The sequence below is a fragment of the Siphateles boraxobius genome, unplaced genomic scaffold, assembly GCF_051911475.1.
Source record: "Siphateles boraxobius isolate OS27281-9 unplaced genomic scaffold, OSU_SipBor_1 24, whole genome shotgun sequence".
NCBI classification, from domain to species: Eukaryota; Metazoa; Chordata; class Actinopteri; order Cypriniformes; family Leuciscidae; genus Siphateles; species Siphateles boraxobius.
In genome coordinates, this window is record NW_027508855.1 from 6,095,410 (window position 1) to 6,117,776 (window position 22,367).

The following is a 22,367-nucleotide window of genomic DNA, read 5'->3' on the forward strand; positions in this document are numbered from 1 at the left end:
TTTTGGTTTGAACTGCTTTGCTAATTGTCTGAGTCTCTTGTTATTAAACATGTGACTCAAAAGTATAATGTAATTATGGTTTAAATTACCATAAAAAATACATAAAAGTTTACACATACTAATTCTAGATCATTGTTCTAGGTTATTACACACCATATTCAATATTTATGAGACATAAGGTGTGAACAAAAATGTACAGTATATGAGCACCTTTTATTCCTGGAGTCCACTGCAGCTTGTAACCTGATACCTTTAGAGATGTCAAGCCAGTCAAAGCATTGATTCCTTTACTCCAGATCTGTAAAAATAAGGCTTTGAGCCACGTTTTCTACCGTAAACAAACAAATGAGAGGTGGTATGTTACCCTGTGTATAAACTATAAGTTCATTATTTTGTCAAAAAGGGATCCTATACCATTTCAATGTGGAGGCAGGCCTATTTATTTTTATCAACTTTCACAATCAGTTTAAAAATGCTGACAGTTGAAGGTAAACTGAAACATAATATAATACAAAATATACATAAAACACACATGTCTGTGTAAAATACACAAAAGTGAAACTATTAATAAACAATAAAAAAAACGATAAATATACCAAGCAATTCAGGATCATTACAGATATATTGATAGTTCAACAAATACCACTTTAAGGGCTATTTACATTATATTCTCCAATTAACAGCAGGCAGGAAGCTCAACGATTCCAATGATTTCCTACTTCTAATATGTGTGTGTGTATATATATATATATATATATATATATATATATATATAGATAGATAGATATAATTGCAATTTAAATGTTGCTCCACATGACATGTCAGTAGCATAGTAACTTGCATTCGATGGATTCATGTAACCGTTCACTGCTGTGCTTCAAGTTGTAGATGTCCTTCATTATACTCCTTTGCTCTATTGAATTCAATATGAAACTATTTCAATACCAACCGAGACCAAGCCAAACACTGTAAGTTTCTGAAAATATAGTCATGGACAGTTTTGTTTCTGCCAGTCACTTCTTTTCTGGGAACCTCTGTGAAGTTCATGATAAACTTTGAAAGTATATTGGAGTTCTGTTTAGCTGTAACCATCATTCCACTCCATGACTTTGTCATACTCCTGGATTTTCTGCTTTATGTGAGCAAGTTTGTTCTTCAGATATTCACATCTCTCTTTTTTCTCCAGGTACGTTGGATCCTAAAACCAGAAACAGGGAAAGTAATCTTTGCCGAGCACTCTCACACAGACAGAAAGTATGTAAACATGTCAATAGCTCAATGTACGTCCCCCTAACATTTCCAGTTTTTCAGTTTCAGCTGTTTGTGGAACTCAAACAGTTGATACCGTCATTGTTTTGCAATGACTAAAGAATGTAGAAAGGCAACAGGCAGATGATGAAGGGTTTAAAATGGGTCGAAGCAACTTATAAAACAGGTCATAATTAACCTTCTTTGGGGAAAAAGTAAATTTGTTCTGTTAATCATTTTTAAATGGATAGTAGAACATAAAAAAGTTAAATAATACTTACAGCCTTTTTTCTCTTATACTCTTGAATAATGCTTTTGATTCTCTCTTGTTCCTATGGAAGGAAAACAAAGTTTAATAAATCAATATCAAGATTTTGGGTTATTTAGAATGTATAACAGAATTGTCTTTGACTACTGTGATCAGTCACCAGTTTTTCATCACTTTTAAATCATCTTTGTGCATTTTTTAAAAGTACAAATATTCCATGTATTACTACAATTAATATGAGCTCATAGAAACGGTGTATAATAATTGTGAAAGTTTGCAAAAGTTTGTGTATAATAATTGTAAGAATTTGCAAAATGCTGTTTAAACGATTAGCTACCATTTGGCTGGACGGCTGTTGTGGTAGATTCCTCATCAGATTATCCATTTCATCAAACTTCTGCGTTAAGACCTGAACCTCAGCATGAATCTCTTTATACTCTGCATACTGATCATTAAACACAGCCTTGTATCGCTCCCTCTCCTCGTCAGAGCGGATTGTGGGATATTTCCTGTGAGGAGAAAAAAACAGAACATATCAGGTATAATAATATTAGATATAATCATTACAAAAGGGGTGATGGATAAAAAAAAAACGCATAAGGCAACTATAACCATTACTAAATGTGTGTGCTAGATTCCGAACAGTCTGCATGCAGTTTATATATTGTATAAAATGTCTTGAATTCATTAATATTACTTAAGTATCATTCATATATAAGTATTCTTTGAAACTCACGCCACATAATCTGCAATGACCACAGGTTTGGGGATGTGGCCAGCAGGGATATGACCCCTTAATATCTCTGGTTCCATCATAACTGGAGGGACTGGTGTGCCATCAAATGAATCTGGATTGGTCATTACTGGAGCAGTTCGGATGGGCACAGAAACGCTTGACCCAGCATCAATCTGAGATTAAAAATTGCAGGTTACAACAACAGTTTTTAAAATCTAAAAATTGTTCTTCTTTAAAATTCAAATGCTTACCATATTAAGTGGTAGTGCTGCGGATTTCATCTAAATACAAATAAGAACAGAAAAGCAAGCAAATTAAACTTTATTAGTTCAGTTTGAGTTTCATTTTTTTATTTCAAAGAACGAATGATTTGAACTTTACATCTTGTCCCAGTCTTTCTCTGCGCATCCTTGCAGCTTCATGTCTCCACAGCTTTAGACACACGGCTGCTCCCACAAGATACAACAGCATGTTGAAAAAGAGGAAGATGATGGCAGCGTTCTGCCCAGCCTCCGTTCGGCAAAACCCCGCATTGGGCCCAGCGTTGAAGTGTGGATAATAGCAAAGACCTCCACGGACTGTGTCTCGCACATACACAATTGCACCTGTCAAGTAGAGCAATCCTAATGACAAGTTTATCACACACTCCGTGATTGGCCACCAGCTGGAGTCGAGTAGAATGGTACGATAATACATGGTCATTCCTAACACTAATAGAATGATAGTCACTATCCAGGCCACTCCAGCCACCACGATGACAAAAGGAGTCAAGGGTCCCGAGTACGAAATTCCAGTTCCTCCATACATCCCACCCATTGTTGATCCTCCATACGCTCCCCCATACATCTGATGCATCGAATAACCGAACATATTAAACCACTCATTATCCTTGTGCACGTATGCACAGACGCAAGCAAAAACAGCAGCCCCCAAAAGCAACTCCACGCATCCCAAAATACGCAAAAGTCCGGCCCAGGACTTCATGTACGCGTAGCGCAGATTGTAGTCCTCCACCTTCTCACTATAAGTCATAGCCGTCTGCAAAGAGCGTCCAGAAACCGATTCCAGTGGCTCCCCTAATAACATCGCCTGCTCCTTCCTTGAATTGTAGCTGCCTCCGGACCCTCCAAAAGGGTCTAGGTAAGAGCTGGGGGCTGTAGGTGACGGTGGAGGGGAGCACGGGATGCCTTCGGAGGTGATATTCACGTCAGGTGGTGGTGGAGGAAAGGTCCATTTCTTGCTGCCTTGGTTACCACTGGCTCTGAAGAAATTCTTCACAGAGTCAGGAATAAAGCGTCGGACAGGTTTGATGTCCATAGCATCATCCACCTGGTCGTCAACATCACTCGGGTAGAAATCTGGGCCAACAGGAGGGTTTTCGGGGAGTGGAGGTGGTGGTAAACTGTCATAGCTTGATTCTGCCACTTCACCACCAAGCGGGCAAGGAACCTGCTGACCCCATGCCAGTGAGCCGATAGGCACCTGATCGTAGTGAGGCATATCTCTGACCCGATCAAAGCGGGACGCTGAACCGTTTCCAGCTGACATGTGGGTGATCTTAACAGCTGACTGATCTGAGGATCAGAAAGTTCATTAACATATATTATAATGCTTGGAGTCACATACTGACATCATCTTTTATAAACATAAAAGTAAAGATTCACTGATATTAAATATCTGGCTGACACTAATAAGGTAATATGTCATATGTTTTGTAACCGATAAATGGTCAAAATTAATTAATAAGAAATAAATACATTTATAACACACTAAAACTTCAAACCAATCGTTAAAAAAATCTTTAAAAAGTCGATGTAGGCTTTACAAAGTTGTGATCTACTACAGTATGAAAAATGCACAAATATATCGTTCATCCCTACATAAAGGATAAAAAAAAGCATTGCATTGGCTACAACAAAACCCTGAAATCAATGACTGTCTTACCTCGGTATAGAAGTTACATTGCCTCACGGGGTGAATTTAAAACCGTGTTTTCCCCCTCACAAAGCTCCCTGGAATAAAGACAGACAAGTGTATGTTACACACTGGCGAACAGGGCTCAAATGTCGAGAAATAAAAATGTAGCAAAAATGACTTTATGGTGACGAGAGAACATCTACATGGTCTTTGCGAGGTTTGAAACCTGCCAGTCAACAAAGAACAGGAAAGAAATTACACGGAACGAACGCACACAGGCTACCTCAGCCCTAAAGTAATCCAAATAAGCACAAAAAGGAATACACTAATTTCGTACTGCTAGCGAATATAATTGTCTACATTAAATATGAGACTAAAAGCTACATATTAAATACATATTTAAGAAAAACATCGGTCTCATACCTGGTATCGATACTTTCACCTGTCTTCCGCCAGTAGTGCAACAGGTGAATGGGGATCGATCACGTGACTTGTCCAGCCCCAATGTGTGATGTCACAATAGAAACCAGTTTGACAAGAAAACACTGGGTGAAACAATCTATGTACACACACAAATGAAGAAAAGAAAGGAAAAAGTTGAACTATCGACACAAATTGTGTTTTTTTGTGTGTTTTTTTGCAGGATGGCACTGTGTATGTACAAAAGGTCATTAGTGACAACGGTCAGTAGGCTACTTATGAAAAAATTAGAATACATAAAGAACAAAGCAGCTTAAAATTGTTTATTTTGGTATGAACTTAAACATCTAGCTAAACATACTGTAGTTGATTAGGCAAAACACAACACCCCAACATGATATCAAAATGTCAAGGATATCATTCCTTGTGAACTTGCGCACTGTATTTCATTCATGTGACTGCTTTACTCCAATTACAATTTAATTAGTAAATGCAGTCATTTCATTTTTTTTTTTTTACAATTTACTGATACAATCATCAAAAACCAAGTTGCAACAAAAACCTTCAGCAATCTATTGCAACAGCACTGAACTAAAGCTTTATAGTTTTTCCCCCATTCTTCTGTTTTATTATTATTCCTTCACTTGAAAATATGCCAGACGGACTGAATGATACAATAATGAATTATTGCAATTTTAGAAGTAGTTGGTTTGATTTTTGACAGAACATCAAGAGGGGAATATAAGCAACAAAAAAAAAAATAATTATAGCAAAAATAGAAATGCCAATTTGAAAGGACTGATTAAAATGAATAAAACAGACTGTACATGAGTGAATTTTTCCTGCTCTAAACACTTCCTTTCTCAGTTTTATAAAAAAAATTACCCGATTTAATCTAATTATGTTAAGTAAACTCTTATTATGTACTTATTAACCTTATGATCATCTTTTGAGGAGAAAAACCCATGCAATTTAGCATTATTTTTTGTGAATTAGAGTTGATCCTACCAATTACTAACAGATGTAAAATGTTGCTGGTATTTGGTGGCAGCTAAACAATAATAGATAATTTATTAAAGAATTTTAATTCATCTTTGATGATTTATCAAGGCAGACCAAGACAAATAAAGTTACCCAATATAAAAATATTTATTTCTTCCATTCATTTTGGAATTGTGTTTAATTTATTTCAAATAAAGTAATTATTAACAGCCTCACACATTTTTAGTGCTTAGTGAATAACCATACTCTGTCAGGGAACACAACAACTATGAAATGTGATGTCTATATACTTTGACATGAACTCAAAAGTGCTTGAGCCTTTCACATATAATGTCCCATGTCAATTGTTGTCTTTCATCCATTGTTCAATCCACTGAACAATTTGATCCAGATTCCTCTCCAGGTCCTCAGGAGTATTACTGGGGAGCTGGTGGACTATCTCCTCCTTGTAGGCTTCCATGGCTTCCTCAAAGATAGTCTGGAAGATCTCACACTGCACATTGTCCTGGAGCTTCTTTCCTATGTACCCTCTGAAATTGAAAGATATGAAGCTAAACCACTGCAACAGGAATCATACAGCCACACAGTATTTAAACAGATTTCTCAACTATACATTGGGCTCTTAATCACAAAGACTGAATATGCTACATGGGCGATTCTTTAATTAGGGGTACTTTTCTGCCCATTAGGATGATTCAATATGCTTTTACTCATTTATAGTGTTGAAATGTTAAAATTTTTTCCTTGCGTTACAGAATTTCCCTGTTTTGCTCAACCCTATCCCAATCTATTTTCAAGATTTCAAGTAGTCAAAAGTGCCCCAAATTAAAGTATTACATGCGATAAATGTTATTGTAATCCACTGTAAAAAAAAAAAAACACAAACCTGCTTTCAAGACGATTGTAGAGATTGGTGTTGTCTGTGCGCAGGACAAAAACAATGTGAAACCAGCGTTCAGGGAAGAAATCACAGCCATGGTAATCAATTATGACGCCTCCTTCTCCCATTTTGTCCTCCAGTTCATCCACAACCTAGAATATTAAAATGATCTTTAGATTAGTATATCATTTGCTTTTGAATGGTGACCAGTTTGGTTTCAATAACCGGCTGAATACCTTACATCTATTTAATAGAACATAATAAAAATGCATTTTGTTCAAGATAGAGTTAAACAAATTCTGTGAATATAAATCATCCAAATAAAGGGGGACTACTAAACTAAAACATGCTAATTGGATCCATTACAGTAGTACATACCCTGTCCTCATCCAATATAGGGCACTGGTATTCTTCATCAAATCCATCGAACAACTGACCTGAATAGATAATAAAGTAGAAACTAGCAAAAAAAGTCGCAAAGTAAAGAAAAAATTCCAAATTTTTTAACATATGAACGAAAAAATTTGACTGCAATGAACAGCAACTTACCCTCCTGTGCCAAATCCCCAACATTGACATAGGTTAGTCCTGTTCTCTGAGCCAACTCTTTGCCTAGAGTGGTCTTTCCTACCCCAGGGGTTCCTGTCAATTCATGAGGAAGCATAGCAATGTTTACATTTTATTAGTACGTTATTTTTCATACCCACTAAATACATCCTAACTAACGTTACGTTTGAATGACAGGGAACACTCTAATACATCATCAGCATGGATGTTTCTCTTAAAACACACAACTTGCAATCACGCATTCGTTTATTTATAACATACGATACGTCTATACTTTTGTATAATTACCAAGATAAATGTTAAGGCAGACTACCTGTGAGAAGAATGTTTGGTCTCTTCATGATTCTCATTGCAAGGTAACGTTATCACACGTGGAAAATGTAATTAATATCACAAATCGTTTTACACAATAATCAACCGGTTATTCAGTATCAATAAGCAAACAAAAATATGTGATATTCAGTTAATGCGCTGGTCATATCTTCGTATGTGGCTAACATAGATCAACATAAAAACGTGTTCCAATGTTTGGAGGAGCGTAGTTGATGACGCAATCATCGTGCGCCAGCGGAGGGGCGGTTCAACACATCTTTAAAGGGATAGTTAGCGCGATGTTACTTGATACCTGCAACAGCGTATAGTCGGCATTGTTATACTACAAAAATCATCTGTAGAAAAAAACAGGGTGAGTTTGAAATGTACAGCCTAAACAGTGTGTTAGCTACGATTCTGTTGTTTGTCTGATAACTTGACAATGATTGCTAGCATTCGTAATATCAAGCTAACGGTCTGAAGCGAACTTTCTGAATTTGACTAACAGTAAGTTAAGTCAAAATGCCCAACATAGCTTTTATTAAATAAGAGATTAGAAGTATGAGATTGTTTCTAAAAACATGTTTTATAATAAAGCTTTCACTGGTAGCATGAAGCAATTTGTTTATTTGAAGAGTGCTTTCCGCTCCCCTTGAGTTTATAACGTTAGAGAGATGAAAGTCAACATTTACCACGTTCATATTCTCATTTAAGCCTAGAGAGGTAAATCACATCATCATGCAGTTTTATATATTATGTGAATTATTTGGTTTTCATACCAGCGCAATTTTGCATGGAGTAACTGAATGGGACGTCAGAGTTGACGATGTCAAAGCTGTCTCTGGGAGGAAAGCAGTCCTCTGGAAAAGTATGTAACCTCTATGAAAGTTCTTTATCTTTATTCTTAATATCCCCAAAAGCTGAATGTTTTCAATTACATACGTTCTTCTGATTTTAATCTGCACACTGAGACTGGATGTAGATGCTCTAGATCTACTGATACTGATGTGTAGTATATGTGTTCTGTTGTTATTTCATGTTAAGATAAACAACTGGGTTCAGCCGTCATTTGGTGAACTTTTGGGAGGAGTGAATGGTACACTGAAAAGGGGGCCACTCTCAGGGGAAAGCAAAACCACCAGGTGGCCATCAACTGGGGACCAAATAGAGAAAAAATCGAGGAAGAGGAAAGTAGATCCTCATGTGTCCAACAACCAGATCAGTGTGTCAAGTGAAGCATGTAAACTAGACCAGGATGAGCCCTGGGTGGATCTGCATGCACCCCAATCACAGGTACAGAAATTGTGCATCTCAGTACAGATACAGATTTTGGAAATCTACCTTTCTGCAGTTTAGTTCCACCCCCTTTCTAACACACCTAGCTGTGTGTTTGAAGTAAAGCTAAACTTAATATAACTAGTTCAAGTGTGTATTCGTAAGTTTAACTCTAGTCTAGGTCACATAAACTATTTCAATCTGAGAATACATGTTTATCTTCTACTTCACCATTTCATATTGTTTTTGTTATCTCAATTTACAGGCATTATTTCTTAAAATGTTTCTTTCTCTCTGATAGGCTGAATTGGCAGTCCACAAAAAGAAAGTTGAAGAAGTTGAAAGCTGGTTGAGAGTTCATTTGGACAAATCTAAAAAGGTCTGAAAAGTATGACATGCATGTTGTGTGATGTATGTTTTAATAATTTGGATATATTTCATATTCGATCAATATTATATTTCCTTTTTATATTTCGTCTCATGTTTTTTATGTTGTATTTGTTGTTATTTCTCCAAAGGGTGGCGCCATTCTGTTGCTCACTGGCCCCTCAGGATGTGGGAAGACAGCTACTCTTCAAGTTCTTGCCAAGGATTTGGGTTTTCATATTCAAGAATGGTCAAATCCCTCCACCACCTCTCAGTACAAAATGGAAGATTTGTTCACACAAAGCTTTGATCCAGGTCAGGAGTCTTTTCTTCTTACTAGTAATGACTAGCGTACATGTAGCGAAACCATCATGTCTAGTGAACGGGAATTATTTAGCAACCCTATTTTTAACATCTATAGCAGAATCATGTATAGATAAAGTTATATCTCAGTCTCTCCGTTTTTGCTAGCTTGTTCATATCACCTTTTTATTCCAACAGATTCAAGGTTTAACAGTTTCCATGGCAGCTCACAAACAGGGTTATTCCAAGAGTTCCTGCTAAGAGCCAACAAATACAACCGTCTACAAATGAGCGGAGAGAAACTCCCTGAAGACAGGAAAATAATTCTTATAGAGGTGCTGCACAGAACTGCTCTTCAAGCATATTACTATGATGTTGAATATTTAGCTTTGTTTGTGCACATAAAATGCAGGCATACAGCTAAAATACATTTTAGAAAATAGAAAGCACTTAGCAAGTAAAAGCAACAAATTTTACTTTCACAAGAATGATTAAATGAGCAAAAATGGAATGAAAATCAAAAAATAGAAACTGAATGACAATTTCTCATTGGTTAGTTTCTTTTTTTTCAGGAATTCCCAAACCAGTTCTATAGGCAGCCAGTGTGCTTGCATGATATACTCAGGTGGGCACAAGTACTATATTTTGAAGTATTTTAATGGCAAGATGTCACTGGTGTCTTGCATGCAATTTTCATTGCTTTTTGCTTGCTCTTTCAGGCAATTTATTAAGACTAGCCGGTGTCCATTGGTCCTGATTGTGTCCGATAGCCTCAGCGGGGACAAGAACTCCAGGCATCTCTTCAAGGATGTTCTGCATGAACTCGAAATTCACAATATTAGGTACCAAAAGAAAAACAAAATCATAAAATCTTTTCTTAAGTATTCACACCCAAGGTCGTCAGGTAAAATATTATTTACTCTGAACCTTCAATGAGACTTGAAATATGTAAAAGTATCCTGCCCTGGGCCCTGTTTAGTTAATTATTTCTCTATTTCAGTTTTAACCCTGTGGCCCCCACCAGTATGATGAAGGTCCTAAGCCGTATTGTGACCATTGAAGTGGGAAAGGTAGGTTGGGTGGTTTGTTTTTATATATATATTTATATATATGCCTGCTTAGCAGATATTCTAAGTGGATGTTCTCTCAGCACTTTCATATCTAAATGGTCTTTGCAGAGTTCAGGCAGGATCTCTGTTCCTGATAAAGCTGCTCTAGATCTTCTCTGCTCAGGAAGCTCAGGAGATATTCGCAGTGCCATCAACAGTTTGCAGTTTTCTTCATTTACTGGTGAGTAAAGCTTTACTGACCAACAGCTTTATATAATATGTTATTATGGTATAAGATTTATAAAATAAAAATTCTTTTAAATTCTGTAATCATTCATTTCAATTCTCAGACATCAGTTTAGAGAGGAGACTCTGGGCTTCTAAGAAAGGCAAGTCCTCTTCAGCAAAACCTGCTGTAAGGGCAAAGGGAAGGAGCAAGTCTTCCAAATCAACAGACATGCAGGTTGAAAGCGCAGCTATTGGAGGGAAAGATGCTTCACTCTTCCTTTTCAGAGCTTTAGGGAAAATCCTCTACTGCAAACGTTAGTCCATTTCACTCCCATTTTTGAAACTTTCTTGCTGAAATGTTATTCTATGACTACTTTTTTATAATGTACATGATGAACTGCATGTAAACTCATGCGTACTTATACAAATGGATGGCATGTGATTTTTAGGTGAAAGCTATGACAGTTCTCAAGCACCCAAACTGCCTCAACATTTAACAGATCATCAGAGGGACAAATTGCTTGTTGATCCAGAAGTAAATATTAATATATATATTACATGTTGGAATTTTTATTTTTAAATTGCTTTAATGTTCTAACAATCTTTTGATTATAATATTTTCCTCAGCTTGTCATTGAGCGTTCTCATATGTCAGGTGAATTCTTCAACCTTTACCTGCATCAGAACTACCCTGACTTCTTTTCGGATGTGGAGGATATAGCACAGGCCAGCGAGTACCTCTCTGATGCCGACTTCCTGACAGCAGAGTGGAGTGTGAGTGCAAATGCTGTCAGACTTCCATAACAACACACATAGGGATATGTCGACTAACTCGACATGTTGGGTAGATTGTACTGCACATTTGATCCCAGAGGACTATAGCATGTAGTATCTTCGCAACAACTTTTTGTTCTTCTGGTGTTCCTCTTTTCACAGTCAAGGTCGACTATGTTGGAATACGGCTCATCAGTGGCAACTAGAGGCCTTATGCACTCAAACTCTTCTCGAGCAAAAGCCAACAGCCAGTCCACTGCCGGTTTCAGGCCTCTTCATAAACCGCATTGGTTTCACATAAATAAGATGGTATATTTCTTTTTTTACTTTGGTGCATTTACATTATTCAGCATTTTAAAGAATTGTTGAATTTATTAAATGTGTTTATATATTTTAACTTTTAATTTTGTGATAGTATCGAGAGAATTACCTGACCGCACAGTCGCTCTTCTTAAATTTCTGCCTTACCCCTGTGAGCCTCCTGACAGAACTGGTGCCTTACCTCGCAAAGCTCACCAACCCAATGAGAAATCAAGGTGAACATGTGACCTCAGCATCCGCAAAATATACAAATATACAATTAAATGTTTAAATTGAATCAGACATAATCTTTAAAGTTAAATATGTTTATTATTTTCCTGCCTCCTCCAGCATGCAAGACTTTTCTAATTGTGAGGCATTTCTCTTCATACTTTTTCTTTTTCTTTTCTATAAGTGATTTAATATATTTTTTATCTTTGTCATATCAGCTCAAATAGCCTTTATCCAGAATGTTGGCCATCTTTCGCAAAAGAGGGTTCCTGGAAGGTAAAGTAAACAAAACTTTGAAGTGTTGTTGCATTGGAAATGTGTAAAATATTATTGAAATGGTTCAATAAATGGCTTTATTTGCAGATTGAGACTTGAAGCACTTGGTGACAAAGACCCAGGCATTTTAGATGCTGACAGTGAAAATGAAGAATCTTCTAGTGCTCAGCACCTTGAACCAGGTACTACACCAGGGAATGCCACAACTGAGTCCAACTTGTCAAATAGCCAGGATCCTCCCGGAGAACTTTCTGCCAGCCAGCCCCAGCCTGCAAGCTCTGAAGCTCTTTTGGATGAAGAAGACCTCTTAATTGAAGACTATGACAGTGATTGACTGATCACAAGTTATGGACTTATTAAATATCACTTGCTGGCCTGATGCAATTGTTGAACATTTAGATCGTTTGTTTTTGTTTTTAAGATGGTAATTATTTGTAGATATTTATGTGCTTCAACAAAGTATGTTGAAAATTGTTCACATGTTCTTACTTGTTGAAATGTACCTGTTTTGTACATTGTCTCAGCAGTTTTTTTGAAAGTATCTCTAAAAAAAATAAAACAGAGACAATTTATAGCCATAATTTAAGTTTAATGTTGTCACGGTCTAACAGTGCTCTGGGAATGAGAAGTAGATAATCTATTCTGCAGTCAAGGAGGTGATATAATAAATCAATGTTTGCAACTTTAATGGCTGTTTTTGTTTATTTATTTATTGTAAAAATCTCTGAATCCAAATTAGTTACTGTGAAGATGCAGGGAGTCCATAGTATGTGTTATATATTTGTTTTTTGGTTTTAAAATGACATTAAAAATTCATTTTTTTTTGTGATTAACCTCATAGCTTTATCAAAGTTAAAAGAAACAGCCTCATCTCTGCAGTTGCTCCTCTGTCTTATTTTTATTTCATGTCTTGGGTTGGAGAATCGTCCAAATAGAAACGCAAAAGAGAATTCAGTCATGATAATACTAGTAGGCTAGTGTTTATGAAGGATTTTATGAAAATTGTTATTGTCTTAGCCCTGGCACAGTATAGCATGAAAACTACTGCTATAGAGCGACATCTCTTGATCTACAGTAGGCTACGTACTTTTGTAATAAAGTACTTGTCAAGACAGACACGCCCCTTTGCAGAAGTTTCGCTTCGTCAAAGTAAGCGGAAAGACATTGATGGGGAATTCGCCGTTGTTCTTGTCGGCGAAATCCAAAAACATCTGCTCACGGACAGGTTAGTAATGATTATGTATTTTTCCTCTACACTCAAGGAATGTAAAAAAGTTTCGTTTTACGTAAGTAAGTTTACTGCTCGATTTAACAATTCCATGTCTGCTGTCTTGACTGTCAAACTTTATTTAAATAGATGTGACTTTTAATGCATTTAAATATGGGCTACGTAGAACTCAACATGCTTGATATACTTCGTTTTGTGTCTAATGCACTCACTCTTTTTGTCTTCAATAGTTAGTTGTGATGCAGGGTGAGGGTTCATGCCCTCAGTGCCTCACAGAAGATGACATGACAGAGGGGGATCTGGGTGATGGCATGGGGGCCAGATCCAGAGGACATCATGACCATCTCCCACAAATAAAGAGCAGAGGGAGGTTTCTGGACTTCTTGTCCCAGTCACGGCCAATCAAAGGGGGCAGCGAGAGAAGCAATGGACCATTCTCCTGGACATCATGCAGAACTATGTATGCTGTTTTTAGGGAAGAACTGGAAGCTGAACGAGTTGCACATCGGGAGAAAAGACAGTCTGGTTAGTTTTCTGGACTTTCATTTAAAGTAATTTAAACCTGTCAAGCCTCTTTGATTCTTTCATGGACAAGGAGCAGATGAATCTATACTGTATGAACCACATAGTGAGTTATGTTTAAAAGCTTTACAAAGAGGATAATTTCCTGGTAATGTACTCCAAACTCTGTAGGGGTTATTATTTGCATGCTCTGTTGATTTGGGGTGTTTGGTGAAGTTAACACCTGCTATTTCTTATCGGGGAGTTTACTTTGTGTACTCCCTTGAGCAATTCTGTACTTAAACAAATATTCAACAATAGTCATTTGAGAACCGCACACTACTACCAGGATATGATGTGTTGGCAATCCTAGAAACCATGTGCCGACATGCACAAAACAAAAGTATCTTATTTTCTAAATGTAACGGCATTCTTTTGTAGAAAGCTCCTCTGAGGACACAAGTGAAGAGCTGCAGAGAAGACTACAGGAGGTCACAGAGGTAAACTAACAGATTTGTACCAATGAATGTAATAAATATAATAAAAGATCAAACACAATAATTTGCCATGTCTCACACATTCAGAAAAGTGGCTCCTTTATGAGTTTTTTTAATGGAGTAAAGAACAGATGTATCTTTACATATGAACATGTCTCAGGTGTATGCAAATCTTCTTCACTCTATATCAGGAAGTGGAGCTGTTACGCACCGAACTGGAGGTCACTCATCGCCACCTGGAGGGGAAACATGAGGCTCTTAGGATCTTGCAAGGACAGGTATTTAAAAATATTATGATCATTAATATATTGTTTATTGTTTAATTTAAGTCTAATTTATTAGCCTAAGTCATTTATGAAGTGTGCTACATTTTGTCCTCGAAGGCAATCTTGGACAAAGCTACTTGTCATACTAAAATATTGCTTCAGAAGAGTGAAGAGAGGACCAAGGCCCTAGAAAAGGTGTCTTACTCAAAAAACTACATCTTTTTAAAAAATATTATTTTTTAATTCAAGCATATTCCTGAAAATTGGATCTCATTCCTGTGAAATTGTTTCCACACAGGAGGTTAATGCACTGCAGTGGGAGATCACCTTCAACCAGGTGCAGTTCAAGAATGTGGAAAACTCATGGAGTTTAAAGTATGAGAGGTATACCCATGCAAAAAGACTATTAGTTATTTGTAAATGCATGTTATAGATGTTATGAACAATTCATCTATGTTTCATTTTTTGACCTTGCAATGTTTCATCAAAATGTCATAACTGGGCCTTCTGACGTCTTTTTGGTTACATACTGTATGCAGGACTTCTCCAAATATTTAGTGCACTTAAACCCCATGCAAGCTTGTGTCCTGTCCATCTGTCTCTACTTTTGAGGGCAATGCCCACACCTCAAAATCCAGTCAACAACTAATGGATAGAACCAAGTCCCCATTCTACATTTCCCCCCCCCAATAATCTGTTACCCTCAGATATATGTCACAATACAGAATTTCATTCAAGGTTGCCAGGTCTACGTAACAAAACCAGCCCAATAGTTATTCAAAACCCTGCAAATCACGGCCAAAATTAGCCCTATCACGTTCCAGTTGGGTTTCCCCATAAAAATCGGGTTTTGGGGGGTAGAAAATCGATTTCCAGGGGGACCAGCCGACTAAAAAACAAACCCCTGCAACAGTGTAAAAGTAGCCAGATTCCACGGGAAAACCGCAGACTTGGCAACACTGATTTCATTGCGTTTTTATAGTCAATGTGGATGGCATCTGCAACCCATTTTGCTTTATTATGATAAAAACAGTCATTTTTAATAATGTATCCATTAAGACTTTAAATATGCATTAAGGAACTATAAAAATGCCCACATCTCACTGGTTAATGTAAATACCACCTCAGGGTGTTGGCAGAAAATGAAGCCCTAAAGAAAGCACTAGAGGAGAAAATGAAAGAGCACCAGGAGCAAATGACAGAGAATGCATGTAAGTCACATCATATTTCCTACTTTTATTTGATGACCCGAAAACTGGTTTGTTCCCAGTACATATTTATGCGTTTTGTGTCTAAGCTCTGAGCCAAAAATCTCTGGAGCTCCTGTCCATGCTTAGTACTAAGGAAAGAAGGGACTTCCAGAGGACCCAGCCTTCCTGCAGCCTTAGAACAGACGGTTCAGCTCTGGAGGTAATGTTGGTGAATTGTAGTCAGTGTTAAATAGCTCTGTTCTGTAGTAAACAGCTCTCTGTCCTCTTATCTTGTTGTTAAGTTGGCGGTGTATGGGGCATGCCAGTGTAACTCTAATGGGGGCGAGCCATGCTCTTGTGCTAGAAGTGCTGCTGCAAGTCGCAAACAGGTTCTCCACCTCAAGCAAGAGGTACTCGTCTTGTATTTATCAATACTTCAGTTCCATTACCTTGTAAATTAACCCTCCTCAGCCAATGCATGTATTAAAACCATTACAAGGCTGGTTTTGCTCATTTGTCTTTGAGGGTCTTGTAACACAGTGCATTTGTCTGCATTAGCTGGAGGAGCAGCAGAAGAGGAAGGAGGAGGCTTACGTAATGATGGATGCTTTCCGTATCGCCTTTGAGCAACAGCTCAGGAGAGTCGGTGAGAACGTGCTACGACAGGCGGAGATAGACAGACACCAGCCGCATTACCAAAGACATGAGAGGGGTAAAGGGCTTCTCAGTTTTATAGCTAAAACCTGAGGATGGTGCCAAATCATGCAGTGCAACGTATTTCACCTTCATTAAAGATGTCCACAGAAATCTTCCCTAAGATTTAGTGTCAGTAAAATGTCAAATCACAAATCAAATCTGACAACAATGGTATTGTAAATTGTTCTTTTTTTGGCTCAAGTGAAAGCCCAGTGTTATTTTAGTATTCCTACTATTGTACTTTTTATGAATATTTTGAATTAGCTCTTGTTATATGTTCAGTTTTTGGTTTTATCCAGTTTCATTTTTAGTAATTTTGTAATGTGCTTTTGTTATTTTCTAATTTTCTTTTTATTAAAAATTACTAATCAGGTAATAGCAGTGTCATGTGGCACAATGCTGTCATTTTACAATGGGATTCTTTTTATTTTCAGTAATTTGTTTTTTCATTTTATTTTAAAGGGAAGGCAGGGTCTCTCAGTGTAGGTGAAAGACTGAAAAAATGTCTGCCCACAACAAGCGAAGAAAAGATAACAGCCGATTCAAATGAAACACTGCATATGCTGCTTGATCTGGTCAGTATACTATATATATATATATATATATATATATATATATATACTCTATACATTCCCTCACATTACATTTTGAGTTTACTACTTTTTAGTTGTCTTCCTCCTTCAGTTAAATGACAAAGAGGAGGCCTTGGCACATCAGAGGAAGGTGAGCTACATGTTGGCACGAAACACTGAAGACTTGGAAAAACGTCTTCAGATGCAGCTAGAGGAGCTGGATCTCTCACACAAAGACAGTAGAACAAAAACAGAGGCTTCTGAGGAGAGTGAATGGAGCAGAGAAGGAGACGGTAGTTGCTCTGTAGACAGCCATGGATCACAACACCTCACTGTCCCTGACAGCCCTACAGCTGATGATGAGCTGACCTCCAAATCCACTGAAATGAGAGAAACTAAACCTGACAATAAAGATGTTTAAAAGAATGAAATAAGAAGGAAGTTTCATGTTGTATTTTTTCGAAAGTAAAAATGCCTGCATTATCTTCATATTATGTAGGCATACTAATACTTAGAAACTAGGACAGCAGGTAGCCCAGAATAACCTAGGATAACAGAACCAAAATTACCCACAATTCTAACCACAAACTCGCAATTAAAAAAGAGTTGATAGGATCCATAATGCACATCTAAATGGTTTAGAAAAATAAATCCTACCCATCCATGCATCAAAAGCCAACAAACAAAAAATCTGAACGTAATGACATTCTTAACAAACACTGCTACCAATCTCTCATTTTTGTCTTGACAGCGAAATAAAAGTGAAAATTTTGTAGTAAATTTTTTGGACAATATTGTTTGTAGATTAAAAGTGTCTGTTTGAACATTTCTTTACAAAAAAAAAAAAAAAATCATCCATTTTAAAAATATTTTGCCACAGGTGTGTTAAAATAATATCAGTATTTAAATTTGTTACTTCTAAAATATTTCGCTAGATTTGACAGTAAAATTACATGTATTTAAAACATATCTTCATTATTATTATTATTATTATTATTAATTAATTGATAATAATAACCAAACCTTTGACTAACATTTCGACGTGGAAAGACCATAGACAGTAAAAGAAAGGGAAAGACGTAGCGTCATGCTTGCAGAGGACTGAATAACTACATATCCCATAATGCTTTATGCTACCGGTTTCCGTAATGTTCGAAAGTAGTAGCTGTCGTAATGTAATGCAAATGTTATGTTCGCAAAAAAAGATATTTATAACAATACATGGGTTTAGTTAGACACAAATGGTACCGTTTTATCTTATGTGCCACAGTTATCGCATCTTTTTTTGTTTGCTACCTCAAATTACAGACACTGTCAAACTCCAAAGGTAAGAAAGCTTACTTGTTAACGTTAGCGGTCTAATCAGATAATGTCACTGCATTGGTCCAAATTAAAAATAAATAAATAATAATCTTTGTAAATTCACTAGGACTAAACTTGGTTATGTTGTATAGTCGCAGGATCAATGAGTGAACACACACTGGAATATTTCCTCAACAAGGGGACGATAAAAAGAAAAGATGCTGCTGATATTGAGTGGTATCATGCCGTAAATAGCAAGAGCAAACTCATAGAGGCTCTCGGAGGTGAGTATACATTACAGAGTAACTTATGAAGAAGCGTATATGTTGGTCCTGCACTACGTACCGTAGGCTTTTCTAATGACCACGTCATGATCGAGTTTGAGAAATAATGCGTATTATGATAATGTTTTCTCACTCTTGCCTTTGTTCTTTTTTGAGGTTCTGCACAGATGATTGAAGCAGATGTTCTTCTCAGGGGTCAAGATCCAAAAGAACCCATTATGGCTCACCCGCCTGACAATGACAGTGATATAACTCTGCAGGACTGGCTTAAAGAAGTTGTGAAATCAGACAAAGGAATAAAATTGGACTTCAAAAGGTGATTTTTCCTTTTCTAAAACAGCACAGCGTTTTTATTCTTAGATTTTAATACTGCTTATTTTGACAGTAGTCATAGTGCTTGTTTGCTCCCACAATGACCTTGCCGCTTACGAATGAGTGGCAGATCGACTTTTCATTTTGATTCACAGTCTCGCAGCTGTATCCCAATCCATGATTCTACTCGAAGAGGTCCGAGATCGGCTGCTGGGACCCGTGTGGATCAATGCTGATGTTCTTCCTGGCCCTGGTGGCAAAGCTACCCCTTTGGACCCTTATGTTTTTCTACAGGAAGTGGCTCGGAGATCAGAAAATGATGTTCTTTCTTTGGGTTGGACCACTGGATGGAATGTAGACGTAGACAATCGTGGTAAGAAGATTGTTATTACACTAAGGTGAAAAGCGCTTAAGTTTTGTTTTTAGTGATAATCATGTGCTATATATATGCTGTATATACTCTACCGCTCAAAAGTCAGTAAGACTCCGTTTTTTTTAAGAAAGTAAGACTTAGGCTATATTCATAAATGATGAATTAATAAATGCTGTTCTTTTGAACTTTGTATTCATCAAAGAAGCCTAAAAAATGCCTGAAATCAGGGTTTACACAAAAATATGAAGCAACACAACTGTTTTAATGATAATAATTATAAATGTTACTTGAGCACCAAATCAGCTTATTAGAAGGATTTCTCAAGGCTCATGTGACTTAAGACTGGAGTAATGATGCTGAAAATTCAGCTTTGCTATCAGAGGAATAAATTACATTTTAAAAGATAATAAAAAAGAAAACAGTTCTTTTTTAATTGTAATAATATTTAAAAATATTACTTTTTTAACTGTATTTTTGATCAAATAAATGAAGCGTTGGTAAGCAAAAGAGTGAAAAAATGAAAAACCTTGAAAAATTCGTAAAGACTGTCTTTACTTTTTGCTCCCAGCCTTTTGCTTTGACTTCCTTATGAATTTAGTTTTATTATAATTCAGACCTTGATTAGTATTTGCTTTCTGTGTTTGTGTTGTTCTGGGAAATAGGGTATAGCTGGGAGATGGTTCATCAGATGGAAGAATTATGCAGATCCCTAAAGCAACCGGTCACATTTCCAGTCCGTGCAGCTCTCATTCCTGTGTCCTTCCCACAGTTCCAGTGGCTTTTAGAGCGTTCAGACCGGTGAGAAATTAATAAGTCTATTTAAATGTATGTCCAGATTTACTGTTACAGATGCTATTAAGCCACACATCTGTGTGAAGGAGTCTTTTTATTACCTCGGAGATTGATTCATATTATATAAGCATGGACACAATGAAGTTCATCCTAATGCTTTGTAATATCTTGCTGGATAATTTGGTTCTGGTTCGTCTATTACACTTGTTTGTGACTGGAATAGAAACTCATTGCTTTATCTGAAGGACGGTGTTGAGGTATTACAGGATGTGAAGGGAAGGTTTAAGCCTCCTCTACAGAGATAGTGCTCTTCACCAGTCTTCTCCCTTTCTTAAGTTAGATTTTGAGGGTGATTGCAGTCGCTCAAAACAAGTTAAGGGGAAGTAAGGTAATTATTAATTCTGTGAAAAAGCATAGTTCCTTGTGTGGAAAAAAAACAAATTCCTTAAAAGCGCATTGTTAATTGTCACTGTCATATTAAGATGCCAAAATAAAAGCACCATTCATACATTTTTATACACTTGGTGAAGATAATTGAGCTTTTCCTTAATGTCAGCCTTAATGAGATTATGTTTAACATTTTGTCTTCTCTCTCTCTCTAAGGTACAGCCTGACTGTATGGACAGGCAAGGATGATGTCCTTAATGTGGAAGATCTGTTGCCCTACAGGCAAAACTTCAACAAAACCAGGATCTACTATGATCTGTTAGAATCACAGTTCACACAGTTTAAGGGACTACCTGGCTACTCCTAAAAAAATCAATTAAACTTACTGACATTAGCTATGCTTCCATCCGCCTATTTTTCTGCCTAAAAATGCTGAATGGAAACGCAAAGAGAAGCATAAACTTAAAAAATGTGCATAAAAAACATGCTCTCAATTTTGGCGGATACATTTTGGCGGATACAAGAAGACATGCTCATTAACTATGATGGAAACACTTTAAATCCCTTGATGTGCAACAAAAAACTCATGTGACTTTAACCCAGCAGAGGATGTGATTGGATAACTGGACTAACCAGGACTGGTCATTCTGAAATGCATGAGCCAAAGTCTGTCATCAGAATGATTTGGTTTAATTCCCCCCCAGAAGCATCTCACATGATTGCGTTCCCAAACACCAGGCATCCGAACGCAACCACTGTCATGTTATCTTATTGCTTTTCATCTGCACGCTCTGATACGCAAGTCATTTACAATGTAGCAAAAAGAGCCCCAGTGGCTTCCCCAAATGCAGCAACTTCCATATTTCTGCACCAATTTTCCAGGAAGTGACCATTTTATTCTCTTGAACATATGGCATGGAAACGCTACTTTATTTGCAATGTTTTATGCTATATTCCAATTGTACACAAGTTAAATTCACAACTTTAGATGGAATCAGCTATTGACTTTGCAAAGAATAACAGCTAAACACAATATACATGTACTGTAACATATAAATACCTCCTATGCACTCTGTATCTGAGTCTTACGTTTAAGGTTTAAACATGAATTATATTGGTTGTGTCATGCTTAACACATTAATGTACAAAGGGAAAGAAATTTTTTTTGTAACATTTTGTATATTTATATTTTGTCATTACAAATGAATAATAAAAGTATGGGGAAGAATGCTTATCTTTATTATTAATATGCACTACCACCAAGTTTGGGGATTTTTAAAATGTTTTTAAAAGAAGTCTCTAATGATCACCAAGGCTACATTTATTTGATCAAAGATACAGTAAAAATAGTACTATTGTAAAATATTATTACAGTGAAAAATAAATGTTTTCTACTTTAATATAAAATGTATTCCTGTGATGCAAAGCTACATTTTCAGCATCATTACTCCAGTGTCACATGATCCTTCAGAAATCATTCTAATATGCTGATGTGGTGCTCAAGTAACATTTCACATGTGGAAACTGCTGTATATATTTTGTGTGTGTGTGGAAATTGTGATACATTTTTCAGCATTCTTTGATGAATTGAAAGTTAAAAAGAACAGCATTTATTTAAAAAAAAGACATCATTAATAAATGTTACTGACCCCAAACTTTTGAACAGTAGTGTATAACAAAATACAATAAAAGTGTTGTTATCTGTTATATTGTTTCTGTTTAATTTATTAGTGCAGTAAATTAGCTCTTAATCTGTCCAATGATGCTGAATTCTATTATACAATGCGTAATTTTATATACTGTATATAAATACGC

At 36.6% G+C, this 22,367-nt stretch overlaps 5 protein-coding genes across 8 annotated transcripts; 3 read left to right on the plus strand and 2 right to left on the minus strand.

The window, feature by feature from the left end:
- Window positions 1-926: 926 nt before the first annotated feature.
- Window positions 927-4,696, minus strand: marveld2b (MARVEL domain containing 2b). The gene is made up of 8 exons (XM_077240995.1): window positions 4,593-4,696; window positions 4,197-4,264; window positions 2,634-3,826; window positions 2,504-2,533; window positions 2,253-2,425; window positions 1,854-2,025; window positions 1,530-1,580; window positions 927-1,198 (listed from the first exon to the last, which is right to left on the minus strand). The coding sequence occupies exons 3-8, from the start codon at window positions 3,798-3,800 to the stop codon at window positions 1,079-1,081; spliced, it is 1,713 nt and encodes a 570-aa protein (XP_077097110.1). The 5' UTR covers window positions 3,801-3,826; window positions 4,197-4,264; window positions 4,593-4,696; the 3' UTR covers window positions 927-1,078.
- A 1,023-nt stretch (window positions 4,697-5,719) lies between these two features.
- On the minus strand, window positions 5,720-7,605 carry ak6 (adenylate kinase 6). The gene is made up of 5 exons (XM_077240999.1): window positions 7,352-7,605; window positions 7,021-7,113; window positions 6,850-6,908; window positions 6,478-6,623; window positions 5,720-6,121 (listed from the first exon to the last, which is right to left on the minus strand). The coding sequence occupies exons 1-5, from the start codon at window positions 7,386-7,388 to the stop codon at window positions 5,932-5,934; spliced, it is 525 nt and encodes a 174-aa protein (XP_077097114.1). The 5' UTR covers window positions 7,389-7,605; the 3' UTR covers window positions 5,720-5,931.
- Window positions 7,595-12,840, plus strand: rad17 (RAD17 checkpoint clamp loader component). The gene is made up of 17 exons (XM_077240998.1): window positions 7,595-7,723; window positions 8,133-8,218; window positions 8,395-8,643; window positions 8,927-9,004; window positions 9,144-9,306; window positions 9,493-9,629; window positions 9,867-9,919; window positions 10,014-10,136; window positions 10,295-10,364; window positions 10,473-10,584; window positions 10,694-10,885; window positions 11,021-11,106; window positions 11,199-11,345; window positions 11,508-11,654; window positions 11,761-11,881; window positions 12,095-12,152; window positions 12,240-12,840. The coding sequence occupies exons 2-17, from the start codon at window positions 8,177-8,179 to the stop codon at window positions 12,484-12,486; spliced, it is 2,025 nt and encodes a 674-aa protein (XP_077097113.1). The 5' UTR covers window positions 7,595-7,723; window positions 8,133-8,176; the 3' UTR covers window positions 12,487-12,840.
- Window positions 12,841-13,262: 422 nt separating this feature from the next.
- On the plus strand, window positions 13,263-17,533 carry ccdc125 (coiled-coil domain containing 125). 3 transcript variants are annotated; one of them, XM_077241000.1, is made up of 12 exons: window positions 13,263-13,377; window positions 13,611-13,905; window positions 14,323-14,381; window positions 14,570-14,656; window positions 14,762-14,839; window positions 14,943-15,028; window positions 15,773-15,855; window positions 15,942-16,054; window positions 16,137-16,244; window positions 16,393-16,546; window positions 16,993-17,105; window positions 17,215-17,533. In XM_077241000.1, exons 2-12 carry the CDS (start codon window positions 13,620-13,622, stop codon window positions 17,521-17,523), a joined length of 1,476 nt encoding a protein of 491 aa, XP_077097115.1. In that variant the 5' UTR covers window positions 13,263-13,377; window positions 13,611-13,619; the 3' UTR covers window positions 17,524-17,533. The 3 variants fall into 3 exon arrangements, with proteins under 3 accessions (XP_077097115.1, XP_077097116.1, XP_077097117.1); XM_077241001.1 differs by having other exon boundaries at window positions 13,265-13,377; window positions 16,393-16,480; XM_077241002.1 differs by having other exon boundaries at window positions 13,265-13,377; window positions 17,198-17,320.
- Window positions 17,534-18,234: 701 nt separating this feature from the next.
- On the plus strand, window positions 18,235-22,259 carry fam151b (family with sequence similarity 151 member B). 2 transcript variants are annotated; one of them, XM_077241003.1, is made up of 6 exons: window positions 18,235-18,429; window positions 18,557-18,688; window positions 18,845-19,004; window positions 19,156-19,373; window positions 20,036-20,171; window positions 20,769-22,259. In XM_077241003.1, the coding sequence occupies exons 1-6, from the start codon at window positions 18,324-18,326 to the stop codon at window positions 20,917-20,919; spliced, it is 903 nt and encodes a 300-aa protein (XP_077097118.1). In that variant the 5' UTR covers window positions 18,235-18,323; the 3' UTR covers window positions 20,920-22,259. The 2 variants fall into 2 exon arrangements, with proteins under 2 accessions (XP_077097118.1, XP_077097119.1); XM_077241004.1 differs by having other exon boundaries at window positions 20,775-21,777.
- The last annotated feature ends 108 nt before the right edge of the window (window positions 22,260-22,367 follow it).

Coding starts and splice junctions, on each gene's coding strand:
- marveld2b (XM_077240995.1), bottom strand. CDS start 3,800: ATGTCAGCTGGAAACGGTTCAGCGTCCCGCTTTGATCGGGTCAGAGAT. Junction 2,426..2,503: donor CAGCACTACCACTTAATATG/GTAAGCATTTGA, acceptor TTTTAATCTCAG/ATTGATGCTGGGTCAAGCGT. Junction 2,026..2,252: donor GTCATTGCAGATTATGTGGC/GTGAGTTTCAAA, acceptor TTCTCCTCACAG/GAAATATCCCACAATCCGCT.
- ak6 (XM_077240999.1), bottom strand. CDS start 7,388: ATGAGAATCATGAAGAGACCAAACATTCTTCTCACAG. Junction 6,909..7,020: donor TGGGGATTTGGCACAGGAGG/GTAAGTTGCTGT, acceptor TTATCTATTCAG/GTCAGTTGTTCGATGGATTT. Junction 6,122..6,477: donor TACAATCGTCTTGAAAGCAG/GTTTGTGTTTTT, acceptor TTTCAATTTCAG/AGGGTACATAGGAAAGAAGC.
- rad17 (XM_077240998.1), top strand. CDS start 8,177: ATGTCAAAGCTGTCTCTGGGAGGAAAGCAGTCCTCTGGAAAA. Junction 8,644..8,926: donor TGCATGCACCCCAATCACAG/GTACAGAAATTG, acceptor TCTCTCTGATAG/GCTGAATTGGCAGTCCACAA. Junction 9,630..9,866: donor GGAAAATAATTCTTATAGAG/GTGCTGCACAGA, acceptor CTTTTTTTTCAG/GAATTCCCAAACCAGTTCTA.
- ccdc125 (XM_077241000.1), top strand. CDS start 13,620: ATGCAGGGTGAGGGTTCATGCCCTCAGTGCCTCACAGAAGATGACATG. Junction 15,029..15,772: donor TGGAGTTTAAAGTATGAGAG/GTATACCCATGC, acceptor ATACCACCTCAG/GGTGTTGGCAGAAAATGAAG. Junction 16,547..16,992: donor TTACCAAAGACATGAGAGGG/GTAAAGGGCTTC, acceptor TTTATTTTAAAG/GGAAGGCAGGGTCTCTCAGT.
- fam151b (XM_077241003.1), top strand. CDS start 18,324: ATGGGTTTAGTTAGACACAAATGGTACCGTTTTATCTTATGTGCCACA. Junction 18,430..18,556: donor GACACTGTCAAACTCCAAAG/GTAAGAAAGCTT, acceptor TATGTTGTATAG/TCGCAGGATCAATGAGTGAA. Junction 18,689..18,844: donor ACTCATAGAGGCTCTCGGAG/GTGAGTATACAT, acceptor TTCTTTTTTGAG/GTTCTGCACAGATGATTGAA.